Consider the following 16235-nt stretch of genomic DNA (forward strand, 5'->3'; position numbering starts at 1 on the left):
AATCACTGAACAGTAGCAGACCTAACTTCATCTGTTCCTGACTCTGGATAGTGGATTAAAAAGACCATCAATCTCCAATGATATTAAAGTACTATTCTGAACATTACTGATATACTGAGTGGCAAGTCAAGATATCTGCTGGTTTTATTGTTTGGTCAATAGCACCACCTGCTGGACAGGTTTAATGTTGCTGGACTGAGCAGTATGGGAGGATGAAAGATGACACATTTAGGGACGGTTTCCTGGACATCTACATTGAACATACTTTTTAGTCCAGGACTAGGATTAATCTGTGTCTGGGAAACCAGTCCATATAGTTTAGTAGAAAGTAAGTGATACCAGCTTGTAGTGGGCTGACTAGTCCTGAATTGTCCTTTAGTTCCTGGACCATTTTCCATGCAGCTCCAGGTGACAGAGAACACATCAATTAGGACCAACAAGCTGATCAATGATACTGAGGAGAATTACATAGAGACAGAGAACCAACTGAGAAAACATATCAATGGTTCTGAATGACAACCAATATACATCAACACCAGACATCATGATTCATGGAAATGTACAAGATTAAAACATTGCAATTACAAAAATATGAAAACATTGAATTTTAATTCATAACATCTTCTGAAGATCAAATCAGTTAAATCATTGTAGATAAAACAGAGCAGAATGAATCATCACGTCTGGGGACCATCACCACCAGCATGACTAGTATCTATGTGGACCCTACTACAGTTTAACCAGCTCAGCTATAGACTACACCAGCATGACTAGTATCTATGTGGACCCTACTACAGTTTAACCAGCTCAGCTATAGACTACACCAGCATGACTAGTATCTATGTGGACCCTACTACAGTTTAACCAGCTCAGCTATAGACTACACCAGCATGACTAGTATCTATGTGGACCCTACTACAGTTTAACCAGCTCAGCTATAGACTACACCAGCATGACTAGTATCTATGTGGACCCTACTACAGTTTAACCAGCTCAGCTATAGACTACACCAGCATGACTAGTATCTATGTGGACCCTACTACAGTTTAACCAGCTCAGCTATAGACTACACCAGCATGACTAGTATCTATGTGGACCCTACTACAGTTTAACCAGCTCAGCTATAGACTACACCAGCATGACTAGTATCTATGTGGACCCTACTACAGTTTAACCAGCTCAGCTATAGACTACACCAGCATGACTAGTATCTATGTGGACTCTACTACAGTTTAACCAGCTCAGCTATAGACTACACCAGCATGACTAGTATCTATGTGGACCCTACTACAGTTTAACCAGCTCAGCTATAGACTACACCAGCATGACTAGTATCTATGTGGACCCTACTACAGTTTAACCAGCTCAGCTATAGACTACACCAGCATGACTAGTATCTATGTGGACCCTACTACAGTTTAACCAGCTCAGTTATAGACTACACCAGCATGACTAGTATCTTTGTGGACCCTACTACAGTTTAACCAGATCAGCTATAGACTACACCAGCATGACTAGTATCTATGTGGACCCTACTACAGTTTAACCAGCTCAGCAGTACCATTGAGCCTAATCCCAGGATAGAGGGGCTGAGTGAATGTGGTCTGGACTCTGTGGAGGAGGGTCATTGTGTCAGAGACACTGTAGAAGGACAGAGTACCTGCCTTGTGATCCAGGTACACTCCTACTCTGGAGGACTGAGGGCCTGATACTTTAGTCTCAACATTATTGTGTCTGAAACAATAACCATCACTACAGCACTTTAAACTCCAGGACTTGTTATTGAATCCAAATCCACCATCTCTCTCTGTTCTGCTGATGTCTTTATATGAGACTGCTGTATTAACATAACCAGTCCACTCCACCTCCCAGTAACAGCGTCCAGACAGACCCTCTCTACACAGCACCTGACAGTAGTTGGTGAATCTGTCTGGATGGTCAGGATATGGTTGGACTTGGCGTGTACGTTTCACCTTTCTGTTCCCTTCAGACAGAGAGAGGTGTGTGTGTGCTGTGTTTGGGTCCAGTGTGAGCTGACAGGAATCTGGGAGAAGAGCAGAGCAGAGACCAATGAGGGGAGTCAGAACAATAAGTTAAGTCAGATACTGTATCTACCCTGTCTTTGATTAGAGCACAGCAGAGATCAAATCAGAGAAATATGAGGAGTCAGATAGATACCCAGTCTTTGATTAGATCTACTATTGCTATATATTTCTAGAGGGATTGTTAGGAGTGTCAGTAAAAAGAGACTGTTAGTTACTTCACAATAAAGAGACTCACATTGTAACAACTGTTCTCTGGTCTTGGGCTCTGGAGGCAGTACAACATCCACTATATTCACTACAGACACACAAACACATTGACAGAGAGAGGGAATGTTATCATCAGACCATATTCCACATGTATATGACTAGTAGGGAACTTTCAATGGTCTAAAGTTGATGTTCTTATTGTTTTCAACACACCTGTAGTGGAGATCTTGGTCCATTCTCCTTTAAGGAAGTCTTCTAGTTTCTCTCTCAGTTCAGACACAGTCTTACTCACATCTCCAAAGTACTGAAGAGGACGGACAACGATGCTGGGTAAGTCTGAAGATACACTGATACTGGAGAGAGACTGATAACTCTGGAGAGAGAGAGAGAGAGAGAGAGAGAGAGAGAGAGAGAGAGAGAGACAGACAGAGAGACAGACAGAGAGACAGACAGAGAGAGACAGAGAGAGACAGAGAGAGACAGAGAGAGACAGAGAGAGACAGAGAGAGACAGAGAGACAGACAGAGAGACAGAGAGACAGAGAGAGACAGAGAGAGACAGAGAGAGACAGAGAGAGACAGAGAGAGACAGAGAGAGACAGAGAGAGACAGAGAGAGACAGAGAGAGACAGAGAGAGACAGAGAGAGACAGAGAGAGACAGAGAGACAGAGAGACAGAGAGACAGAGAGAGAGAGAGAGAGAGAGAGGGACGGACAGAGAGAGAGAGGGACGGACAGAGAGAGAGAGGGGGACGGACAGAGAGAGAGAGAGGGACGGACAGAGAGAGAGAGAGGGACGGACAGAGAGAGAGAGAGGGACGGACAGAGAGAGGGAGAGAGGGACGGACAGAGAGATGGAGAGAGGGGGACGGACAGAGAGGGACAGAGAGAGGGACAGAGAGACAGACAGGACAACATAATGATGTAGATGGATAGTTTCACATGAAGTTAATTTCATATCACATGTAACAAGACAGTTTAGTTACCTGGAGGAAATGGATGTGATCCTCTGTGTGTGAGAGCTGCTCCAGCTCAATGCTTCTCTTCCTCAGCTCAGCTATCTCCTGCTTCAGTTGCTCCAGGAGTCCTTCAGCTTGACTCACTTGAGCCTTCTCTTGGGCTCTGATCAGCTCCTTCACCTCAGAGCTCCTTCTCTCAATGGAGCGGATCAGCTCAGTAAAGATCTGATCACTGTCCTCCACTGCTGCCTGTGCAGAGCACTAGAGAGAGAGACAGAGAGAGAGAGACAGAGACAGAGAGAGACAGAGAGAGACAGAGAGAGACAGAGACAGTAGGTACAGTAGCCTCTCTGCAACTCATTGAGTCATAACGCTGCCACCCTGCTCTCCAGGTCCACCAGGCCTTGTCCCCCCTCCTGGACAGACAGGTACAGAACACCTCTTGGTCCTGCTCTACTCTCCTCCCTCCTGGACAGACAGGTACAGAACACCTCTTGGTCCTACTCTCCTCCCTCCTGGACAGACAGGTACAGAACACCTCTTGGTCCTGCTCTACTCTCCTCCCTCCTGGACAGACAGGTACAGAACACCTCTTGGTCCTGCTCTACTCTCCTCCCTCCTGGACAGACAGGTACAGAACACCTCTTGGTCCTGCTCTACTCTCCTCCCTCCTGGACAGACAGGTACAGAACACCTCTTGGTCCTGCTCTACTCTCCTCCCTCCTGGACAGACAGGTACAGAACACCTCTTGGTCCTGCTCTACTCTCCTCCCTCCTGGACAGACAGGTACAGAACACCTCTTGGACCTGCTCTACTCTCCTCCCTCCTGGACAGGCAGGTACAGAACACCTCTTGGTCCTGCTCTACTCTCCCCCCTCCTGGACAGACAGGTACAGAACACCTCTTGGTCCTGCTCTACTCTTCTCCCTCCTGGACAGGCAGGTACAGAACACCTCTTGGACCTGCTCTACTCTCCTCCCTCCTGGACAGGCAGGTACAGAACACCTCTTGGTCCTGCTCTACTCTCCTCCCTCCTGGACAGACAGGTACAGAACACCTCTTGGTCCTGCTCTACTCTCCTCCCTCCTGGACAGGCAGGTACAGAACACCTCTTGGTCCTGCTCTACTCTCCTCCCTCCTGGTACCCCCTCCAGTAGCCTGCCCCGTAGCAGAGCTAGACCCAGCCTCTTCTCCCTGAGTCCTAGTAGGCTGGACAATAGAACGAGTCCAAACGGCCAAAGAACGTTGTCTGAGCTGGAACACTAGCGAGGCCATAGCAAATGAATTGAAACGAACCTTCACAGAGCCTCTTCTGACTGGAATGATCCTTAGAATTACATTTCCCCTAAATGGCACCAAAAAATGTCTCCCTTTTTATTTGACCACTAAAACCTGTTCTTAGGACCAAACTGGAAAATAACAACTTGTCTCCCCTCCTGGACCGCTTGGTGTTAAGTAGCAGACTAGGTGAAAAATCTGTAAATCAACTTTTTTAGGCAGATTTAGTCACTTAACCCTGGTGGCTCTGGATAAGAGTGTCTGCTAAATGACTCACATGTAAATTTAAATACAAAGTTAACTAGACATCATTTGTGTCATTTATAGCCTGGCACAGATAGTAAAACTACATTAAATAAAACGTTAAGTAGATATAATTTGTGTCATTTATAGCCTGGAACAGATAGTAAAACTACATTAAATACAACGTTAACTAGATATCATTTGTGTCATTTATAGCCTGGCACAGATAGTAAAACTACATTAAATACAACGTTAACTAGATATCATCGCCACATATCTTATGTCGAATTTAAAAGACACCGTTAACGTTACCGTTAGCTAGCTCACAACGTCTGTTACACTGTAACTTACCGGCAGCCTCACATAAAAACGTATTGGTTAACAAAGCTTTGATTATGACCAAAGTCTATAGTAGTGAAAAGTCTCTCTCTCTATTGTAACTTACCACAAATTGCCATCATAGCCTATCTACATGAATGTGTCCCGTCAGAGTCTTTTCCTCTCCGTTAACCGTTAGCTAGCAGTCTCGAGCCACAGCTGACGTTGACCACAATGAGCTACAAGTAGGACTGACGTCACTACCGGTGCAGCAGCCTCTGCAGCAGCAGCCTCCCCCGGGTCCTAGTGCCCGCCCGGTAACACGGTTAAGATGCGATGGAACGGTTGACGGGAAAACAACAAATCACAGAGAAAATATATTGACTGATATATTGAATTGTTTAGGGTAGCTTTAGCTTTGGCTTTAATAAATTCAGAAAATACTTGAAAACCAAAAGAAAAAAGAATAGTAGCCCTCCATAGGAACCACAAACCAACGTTAAAGGTGCATGGCGCCACCTACTGTGCTGGAGTGTGTTCAATCACGGTTTACACCATTTCTAAATCCTCCTAACTGACTCAGAACTTCTGAGAAAATACAAAAGAGCCCTACTAACTTCTAATAGACCCTCCCCCATCCCCCAAATCCCTTCCAAACCCCCCCAACCTCAATGACCCTATATCCATCAACGATTGTCTGTCAGCACCCCATTCATAACCAGAGACCCACACAACCAACTACCACCAAAGTGATGGAATGAGAGAGAGACATCGTTACAACACTGTACATAGACATAATATAACATTTCTTCTTCTTTGGAGTTTAACGGTGGTTGGCATCCAATATGTTGCATTACCGCCCCCAACTGGACTTTAATATAAATCTAATTTACTTTGTGATACAAATAATAAAACACCCTTCCAACTTTACTTTGTGATACAAAATGGGAAAAGGGGAAATTATGATAATACTAAGTAACACCATTCCAACTAACCCTACACTCATTTAAAACCCACTACCCCATTCCACTACTTTGACCCTATCTGCTCCTGCACCATGCCAACTAACCCTACACTCATTAAAAACCCACTACCCCATTCCACTACTTTGACCCTATCTGCTCCTGCACCATGACAACTAACCCTACACTCATTAAAAACCCACTACCCCATTCCACTACTTTGACCCTATCTGCTCCTGCACCATGCCAACGACCTGGGAGGACGGGACACCACCACTCAACACACCCTGGAACTCTTCTGAAGTCAAATCTCGTATGACCAAATACTTCTCTGGTTCTGAACTCTTCACCACACCTTCTACCTCACTTAACTCTCCCTCATTCATTTCCATTTCACCTCCAGAACTCAGTCTTGCGCACGACTCACTCTGTTTGCACTTGAATTATAACATTTGAAATGTCTTTATTCTTTTTTAAATAAATGTTGAGTAATGTTTACTGTTCATTCATGATTGTTTATTATCTACTTCACTTATTTGGCATATTAAAGATATGTTTCCCATGCCAATAAAGATCTTTGAATTGAATAGAGAGAGAGCTCCATGTTAATGTATAGGGGACATGAGTCAGTCATGGTTACTCATGGTTATGTGATGAGGTAGCCCCGCCTGCTACTTCTAAATCAGTGTCGGTCCAATAGGGAATGTCCTCTTGGTGTAATGGTCAAGATGTTGGTTTCTCCCACGGTAGACCTGGGTTCATATCCCGTCAGTTACATTAAACAGTCTATTCTCTGAAAGGGGTCCAGACAGCCTGTTCCCAACAGTGGGGTCAGTGGGATTGGATAAGGACCTCTCTCCCTCTCTCTGATTGGAGAAGAGAAGTGAAATGGTGTGTCTCCTCTGGTCAACAATACTCACCTTGAGAGACTTCACAGCTTTTTGGAGATTCTTCAGCTCCTTCTCTCTCTCCTGGAATCTCTGCTGGACCTTCTGCTGACTCATCCCCAGCAGTCTCTGTGGAGAATCACTCTTCAATGAGCTATCAAGCTTTATTAGTCCAGTAGATCAATAGTATAGTAATGTGATATAGGACCCATAGAGAGGAAGGACTACAATCCTGAGGAAGTCCCTTTACAATATGATATTATGTTGCTATGTGAATGATTATAGTTTTTATGGTGGGCCTACATGTATCAAGGGGTTGAGACTGAACTTTGGACTCATAAAAGGCCATTCAGAATGATAATAGTGTTTGACTTTAGAAAATGGTGATACATTTGGAGAATCTGGGTTAACATTTCTATATAATCAAGGTTTGTGTTCATATTTGTTCTGCTGTGGATCGAATTCATTTGAATGATCTCATATTCAAACAGATTTAGTTCCTACTGTATCTTTAATTCTTTGTTTATCAGACAGTCACCGACAAGTTTTTAATAGGCAAGTCAGTTAAGAGCAAATTCTTATTTACAATGACAGCCTAGGAACAACAGGTTAACTGCCTTGTTCAGGGGCAGAGCGACAGATTTTTACCTTGTCAGCTCGGGATTCAATCTAGCAACCTTTCGGTTACTTGCCTAATGCTAGGCTACCTGCCACCTCTACACTCTAATCACTAGGCTACCTGCCGCCCCTGTTGTTCTGGTCTTACCTGTTTCTCAGTCCTCGCTGCTGCAGCTGACACTGTATCATGGCCTTTATGTTCATCCATTGTACACATCAGACAGATACACTGCTGATCGGTACGACAGTAAACCTCCAGCAGTTTGTCATGATGAGAGCAGATCTTCTCCTGTAGTTGTGCGGTGGCTTTGACCAGCTTGTGCTTCTTCAAAGCAGGAAATTCATAGTGAGGTTGGAGGTGAGTCTCACAGTAAGAGGCTAGACACACCAGACAGGACATGAGGGCTTTCTGCTTTCTGGTCCCAGTGCAGAAATCACACGCCACATCTCCAGGTCCAGCATAGCACAGAGCAGGAGGGGGAGCAGCCTGGAGTCCTGTCTTCCTCAGTTTCTCCACCATATCAGCCAACATGTTATTTTTCCTCAGATTAGGCCTTGGAGTGAAGGTCTCTCTGCACTGAGGACAGCTATAGACCCCTTTCAGAACATCCTGATCCCAGCAGCCCTCAATACAGATCCTACAGTAACTGTGTCCACAGGGAATAGCCACCGGCTCCTTCAGTAGATCCAGACAGACAGAACAACAGAACTGGTCCTGGTCCAGCAGAACTCCCTGCTGAGCCATTTGGACGGTTGTTCACTCTCACACAGACAGACGACAGAGAGACTCAGATCAGTTTCGTTTCCTCAGAAGAGAGTTTGTGAAGGGGAGGGACTTCCTGGTTCTGCCAGAGGGCTGGGGTTAGAGGAAGGGAAGGAGGGAGTGAGAGAGGGAGGGGTTAGAGGAAGGGAGGGAGAGAGAGAAAACTGCAGTCAAAGTTGAGAAGGAGACAAATATTTTAGTTCCCAGGTTAGGACCCTTAATATGGAATAAATGAAATAGAGTGGTTAGAATATATAAAGGGTAACAGTTTCTATGAAGTACATATCTATAATGCTTTTAATGAATGTTGTAATGTCTTAAACTGATATGCTGTGATACTAACTATAAGCGTCCATAATAACTCATACGTGGTTGTAAAACTGTACAATGTGTTCTAGATAATTAGCTACAATGGGGGGAGGGGGACTTGAAATGGATACAATGTACTGTAGGTGAAATGAATACTGGATGTATAGACTGATCATTGAGAATGATGTAACACTTTACATTACAGTGTGTTTATTGGTGTGTAATTGGTCCTGTTAGTACAGTGGTGTAACAGGTACTGTGATGCCTCATTCTTCCACTGTACCAGCAGCAGTAACCGTAACCAGTAATAAGGCTACTGTCATGGAAAGTGGTACAGCAAATATAAAGTAAGGATTTATACATGTCATCTAGGATATACTGTATGTAATGATATGTCTCTGTCTTCTAGATGGTGTTCTATACTGTATGTAATGATATGTCTTCTAGATGGTGTTCTATACTGTATGTAATGATATGTCTCTGTCTTCTAGATGGTGTTCTATACTGTATGTAATGATATGTCTTCTAGATGGTGTTCTATACTGTATGTAATGATATGTCTTCTAGGTGGTGTTCTATACTGTATGTAATGATATGTCTTCTAGATGGTGTTCTATACTGTATGTAATGATATGTCTTCTAGATGGTGTTCTATACTGTATGTAATGATATGTCTTCTAGATGGTGTTCTATACTGTATGTAATGATATGTCTTCTAGATGGTGTTCTATACTGTATGTAATGATATGTCTCTGTCTTCTAGATGGTGTTCTATACTGTATGTAATGATATGTCTTCTAGATGGTGTTCTATACTGTATGTAATGATATGTCTTCTAGATGGTGTTCTATACTGTATGTAATGATATGTCTCTGTCTTCTAGATGGTGTTCTATACTGTATGTAATGATATGTCTTCTAGATGGTGTTCTATACTGTATGTAATGATATGTCTTCTAGATGGTGTTCTATACTGTATGTAATGATATGTCTCTGTCTTCTAGATTGTGTTCTATACTGTATGTAACGATATGTCTCTGTCTTCTAGATGGTGTTCTATACTGTATGTAATGATATGTCTTCTAGATGGTGTTCTATACTGTATGTAATGATATGTCTCTGTCTTCTAGATGGTGTTCTATACTGTATGTAATGATATGTCTCTGTCTTCTAGATGGTGTTCTATACTGTATGTAATGATATGTCTCTGTCTTCTAGATGGTGTTCTATACTGTATGTAATGATATGTCTTCTAGATGGTGTTCTATACTGTATGTAATGATATGTCTCTGTCTTCTAGATGGTGTTCTATACTGTATGTAATGATATGTCTTCTAGATGGTGTTCTATACTGTATGTAATGATATGTCTTCTAGATGGTGTTCTATACTGTATGTAATGATATGTCTTCTAGATGGTGTTCTATACTGTATGTAATGATAGGTCTCTGTCTTCTAGATGGTGTTCTATACTGTAATGATATGTCTCTGTCTTCTAGATGGTGTTCTATACTGTATGTAATGATATGTCTTCTAGATGGTGTTCTATACTGTATGTGATGATATGTCTCTGAGCTTCGTGAACGGAAAGGCACTGGAGCAACGAACCGCCCTTGCTGTCTCTGCCTGGCCGGTTCCCCTCTCTCCAGGCCGGTTCCCCTCTCTCCACTGGGATTCTCTAGCTCTAACCCTATTACAGGGGTGGAGTCACTGGCTTACTAGTCCTCTCCCATCTCCTCATTGGTTATTAGGAACATATACCCACGTGGGTGATTGAAAGCTGAACTGAGGTCCACACTCCAGTCCAATTGGTGGTGGTAATGCACCTTAAAGTTGGTTGCCAACTGACACACATAAAGTCCACAGAAAAAGAAGAAGAGATTACTAGAAACTACATTTCCCCCGTTTATCTTTGGTTAATTGTCGGAGTAGAGAACAAGATTTTGTGTGACTCAAAATGGGTCAAAATTCTACAAAAGATCCAGGAAAAAAAAGTTAAATAACAACCAATGTTTATATCCCAGGACAAATGAGCTAGCCACAGCAATCTAGCTAGCTAAATAGGACAAATGGCTAGCAACAGCAATCTAGCTAGCTAAATAGGACAAATGAGCTAGCAACAGCAATCTAGCTAGCTAAATAGGACAAATGAGCTAGCAACAGCAATCTAGCTAGCTAAATAGGACAAATGAGCTAGAAACAGCAATCTAGCAAGCTAAATAGGACAAATGAGCTAGCAACAGCAAGCTAGCGAGCTAAATAGGACAAATGAGCTGGCAACAGCAAGCTAGCGAGCTAAATAGGACAAATGAGCTAGCAACAGCAATCTAGCTAGCTAAATAGGACAAATGAGCTAGAAAAAGCAAGCTAGCGAGCTAAATAGGACAAATGAGCTAGCAACAGCAATCTAGCTAGCTAAACAGGACAAATGAGCTAGCAACAGCAAGCTAGCGAGCTAAATAGGACAAATGAGCTAGCAACAGCAATCTAGCTAGCTAAATAGGACAAATGAGCTAGAAACAGCAATCTAGCTAGCTAAATAGGACAAATGAGCTAGCAACAGCAAGCTAGCGAGCTAAATAGGACAAATGAGCTGGCAACAGCAAGCTAGCGAGCTAAATAGGACAAATGAGCTAGCAACAGCAATCTAGCTAGCTAAATAGGACAAATGAGCTAGAAACAGCAAGCTAGCGAGCTAAATAGGACAAATGAGCTGGCAACAGCAAGCTAGCGAGCTAAATAGGACAAATGAGCTGGCAACAGCAAGCTAGCGAGCTAAATAGGACAAATGAGCTAGCAACAGCAATCTAGCTAGCTAAATAGGACAAATGAGCTAGAAAAAGCAAGCTAGCGAGCTAAATAGGACAAATGAGCTAGCAACAGCAATCTAGCTAGCTAAACAGGACAAATGAGCTAGCAACAGCAATCTAGCTAGCTAAATAGGACAAATGACCTAGCAACAGCAATCTAGCTAGCTAAATAGGACAAATGAGCTAGCAACTGCAAGCTAGCGAGCTAAATAGGACAAAAGAGCTAGCAACAGCAAGCTAGCGAGCTAAATAGGACAAATTAGCTAGCAACAGCAAGCTAGCGAGCTAAATAGGACAAATGAGCTAGCAACAGCAAGCTAGCGAGCTAAATAGGACAAATGAGCTAGCAACAGCAAGCTAGCTAGCTAAATATTCATGAACGTTTCATGTGTTTCCACCTGTTCTCAAATTAATATAGTTGGTTAAGAGTTTTGATATTTCAGCCTGCATGTCCTGATCATGTCTGGTGTGGATGGACAAAATCAACTTCCCGGTGTAGACGCCATGTTAGGCATACAGTTATTAGTGTTGTTTAAAATCATGTTTTAATAAGAGAAATTGTATAATTAGGCGATCACTTTGTGGCTGTGGTAACTAGTGACGACTCAGCTCAGCTGATGCTGCCAGTGAATCTGTGGTGCTGTCACTAAATCACTGAAGCTGGAGACTCATATCTCCCTCACTAACTTGAAGCATCAGCTATCAGAGCAGCTTACAGATCATTGCACTTGTACATAGCCCATCTGTAAATAGCCCAAATAGCCCATAAATAGTCTACTCTGCCCAGCAGGCCAAGCTCCAGGAGAGAGAGGAGGACCAGGAGAAATGGGGAGAGGTGCTGAAACATTTAGCTAATGTTACAGTCAACGAACTGCGTAGACCGGAAGCCATCACAACATTTACTTAGATTTGAATACAGACTGTTCATTAGCCTGGTCCCAGATCTGTTTGTGCTGTATTGCAAAATACCATAGGAGTTGGCAAGACAACACAAACTAACCTGGGACCAGGCTAACTATTCATCAGTTTAAGGGACCAGGCTAACTATTCATCAGTTTAAGGGACCAGATTAACTATTCATCAGTTTAAGGTACCAGGCTAACTATTCATCAGTTTAAGGTACCAGGCTAACTATTCATCAGTTTAAGGTACCAGGCTAACTATTCATCAGTTTAAGGTACCAGGCTAACTATTCATCAGTTTAAGGTACCAGGCTAACTATTCATCAGTTTAAGGTACCAGGCTAACTATTCATCAGTTTAAGGTACCAGGCTAACTATTCATCAGTTTAAGGTACCAGGCTAACTATTCATCAGTTTAAGGTACCAGGCTAACTATTCATCAGTTTAAGGTACCAGGCTAACTATTCATCAGTTTAAGGTACCAGTTTAAGGTACCAGATTAACTATTCATCAGTTTAAGGGACCAGGCTAACTATTCATCAGTTTAAGGTACCAGGCTAACTATTCATCAGTTTAAGGTACCAGGCTAACTATTCATCAGTTTAAGGGACCAGTTTAAGGTACCAGGCTAACTATTCATCAGTTTAAGGTACCAGGCTAACTATTCATCAGTTTAAGTGACCAGTTTAAGGTACCAGGCTAACTATTCATCAGTTTAAGGTACCAGATTAACTATTCATCAGTTTAAGGGACCAGGCTAAATGTTCATCAGTTTAAGTGACCAGGCTAACTATTCATCAGTTTAAGGTACCACGCTAACTATTCATCAGTTTAAGGTACCAGGCTAACTATTCATCAGTTTAAGGGACCAGGCTAACTATTCATCAGTTTAAGGTACCAGGCTAACTATTCATCAGTTTAAGGTACCAGGCTAACTATTCATCAGTTTAAGGTACCAGTTTAAGGTACCAGATTAACTATTCATCAGTTTAAGGTACCAGGCTAACTATTCATCAGTTTAAGGTACCAGGCTAACTATTCATCAGTTTAAGGTACCAGGCTAACTATTCATCAGTTTAAGGGACCAGATTAACTATTCATCAGTTTAAGGTACCAGATTAACTATTCATCAGTTTAAGGTACCAGATTAACTATTCATCAGTTTAAGGGACCAGTTTAAGGGACCAGTTTAAGGTACCAGGCTAACTATTCATCAGTTTAAGGTACCAGGCTAACTATTCACCATTTTAAGGTACCTGGCTAACTATTCATCAGTTTAAGGGACCAGATTAACTATTCATCAGTTTAAGGGACCAGATTAACTATTCATCAGTTTAAGGTACCAGGCTAACTATTCATCAGTTTAAGGTACCAGGCTAACTATTCATCAGTTTAAGGTACCAGATTAACTATTCATCAGTTTAAGGTCCCAGATTAACTATTCATCAGTATAAGGGACCAGATTAACTATTCATCAGTTTAAGGTCCCAGATTAACTATTCATCAGTTTAAGGTACCAGGCTAACTATTCATCAGTTTAAGGTCCCAGATTAACTATTCATCAGTTTAAGGTCCCAGATTAACTATTCATCAGTTTAAGGTCCCAGATTAACTATTCATCAGTTTAAGGTACCAGGCTAACTATTCATCAGTTTAAGGGACCAGATTAACTATTCATCAATTTAAGGTACCAGATTAACTATTCATCAGTTTAAGGTACCAGATTAACTATTCATCAGTTTAAGGTACCAGATTAACTATTCATCAGTTTAAGGGACCAGATTAACTATTCATCAGTTTAAGGGACCAGATTAACTATTCATCAGTTTAAGGGACCAGATTAAGTATTCATCAGTTTAAGGGACCAGATTAACTATTCATCAGTTTAAGGGACCAGATTAACTATTTATCAGTTTAAGGGACCAGATTAACTATTCATCAGTTTAAGGTGAAGAATAAATACACAATCAAATTCAATATCAAAATTCTCTTTTTTAATACAGTATAAAAAGTTTATAAAAAGTAACAATTTATCACCAGAAACAGAGGTATATAAAACATCTGAAACACAAGATATATCTTTAAAACACTGTAGAAAAGTGATCAATGTTGAGAGACATATTTCAAACATCTGTGGATTTTATGTTGTGTGGAGTCAAAGTCACGATTGTCCCTGTTTATAACAATGGGAATGGAACATTTTCAATAAAACACATGATTTGAACAAGAAAAAGGTAACAGATGACAAATGCAGACAGGTAACTGACTAAATTAAAGGAAACACGAGTAAATGAGGGATACAAAGTATATTGAAAGTAGGTGTTTCCACATAGGTGTGGTTCCTGAGTTAATTAACAAATTAATGGCCAATCAGAGTTGCTCACCTCATGTAGCCTAGTCCTATATGTTTTAATAAGGTTAGTATCACACCTCATGTAGCCTAGTCCTATATGTTTTAATAAGGTTAGTATCACACCTCATGTAGCCTAGTCCTATATGTTTTAATAAGGTTAGTATCACACCTCATGTAGCCTAGCCCTATATGTTTTAATAAGGTTAGTATCACACCTCATGTAGCCTAGCCCATAGTCCTATATGTTTTAATAAGGTTAGTATCACACCTCATGTAGTCTAGCCCATAGTCCTATATGTTTTAATAAGGTTAGTATCACACCTCATGTAGCCTAGCCCATAGTCCTATATGTTTTAATAAGGTTAGTATCACACCTCATGTATCCTAGTCCTATATGTTTTAATAAGGTTAGATATTACTGCACTGTTGGTGCCAGGAACACAAGCATTGTTAGATATTACTGCACTGTTGGAGCCAGGAACACAAGCAATGTTAGATATTACTGCACTGTTGGAGCCAGGAACACAAGCAATGTTAGATATTACTGCACTGTTGGAGCCAGGAACACAAGCATTTAGTTAGATATTACTGCACTGTTGGAGCCAGGAACACAAGCAATGTTAGATATTACTGCACTGTTGGAGCCAGGAACACAAGCATTTAGTTAGATATTACTGCACTGTTGGAGCCAGGAACACAAGCATTGTTTGATATTACTGCACTGTTGGAGCCAGGAAAACAATCATTTCACTACACCTGCAATAACATCTGATAAATATGTGACCAATAACATTTGATTTGATTGTATTTTTGAAAGAGTTAGATAATTCTCAATCCGTGTCCTTATCCTTATTATCTTATCGTTGTGTCTTGTCTAAGAACAGTCCTTATCCGTGGTGCTGTATATTAACCATATACCACACCTCCTCAGTCCTTATCCGTGGTACTGTATATTAACCATATACCACACCTCCTCAGTCCTTATCCGTGGTACTGTATATTAACCATATACCACACCTCCTCAGTCCTTATCCGTGGTGCTGTATATTAACCATATGCCACACCTCCTCAGTCCTTATCCGTGGTAGTGTATATTAACCATATACCACACCTCCTCAGTCCTTATCCGTGGTGCTGTATATTAACCATATACCACACCTCCTCAGTCCTTATCCGTGGTACTGTATATTAACCATATACCACACCTCCTCAGTCCTTATCCGTGGTGCTGTATATTAACCATATACCACACCTCCTCAGTCCTTATCCGTGGTGCTGTATATTAACCATATACCACACCTCCTCAGTCCTTATCCGTGGTACTGTATATTAACCATATACCACACCTCCTCAGTCCTTATCCGTGGTGCTGTATATTAACCATATACCACACCTCCTCAGTCCTTATCCGTGGTACAGTATATTAACCATATACCACACCTCCTCAGGCCTTATCCGTGGCGCTGTATATTAACCATATACCACACCTCCTCAGTCCTTATCCGTGGTGCTGTACATTAACCATATACCACACCTCCTCAGTCCTTATCCGTGGTACTGTATATTAACCATATACCACACCT

General features: G+C 41.8%; 1 protein-coding gene across 1 annotated transcript; it reads right to left on the reverse strand.

Annotated features, from left to right (window-relative positions):
• Positions 1-590: 590 nt before the first annotated feature.
• Positions 591-8389, reverse strand: LOC129844070 (tripartite motif-containing protein 16-like). Its single transcript, XM_055912437.1, has 6 exons — positions 7666-8389; positions 6933-7028; positions 3238-3471; positions 2466-2625; positions 2281-2340; positions 591-2044 (listed from the first exon to the last, which is right to left on the reverse strand). Exons 1-6 carry the CDS (start codon positions 8260-8262, stop codon positions 1536-1538), a joined length of 1656 nt encoding a protein of 551 aa, XP_055768412.1. The 5' UTR covers positions 8263-8389; the 3' UTR covers positions 591-1535.
• Between the last annotated feature and the right edge of the window lie 7846 nt (positions 8390-16235).

Source organism: Salvelinus fontinalis, unplaced genomic scaffold (assembly GCF_029448725.1).
Source record: "Salvelinus fontinalis isolate EN_2023a unplaced genomic scaffold, ASM2944872v1 scaffold_0170, whole genome shotgun sequence".
NCBI lineage: Eukaryota > Metazoa > Chordata > Actinopteri > Salmoniformes > Salmonidae > Salvelinus > Salvelinus fontinalis.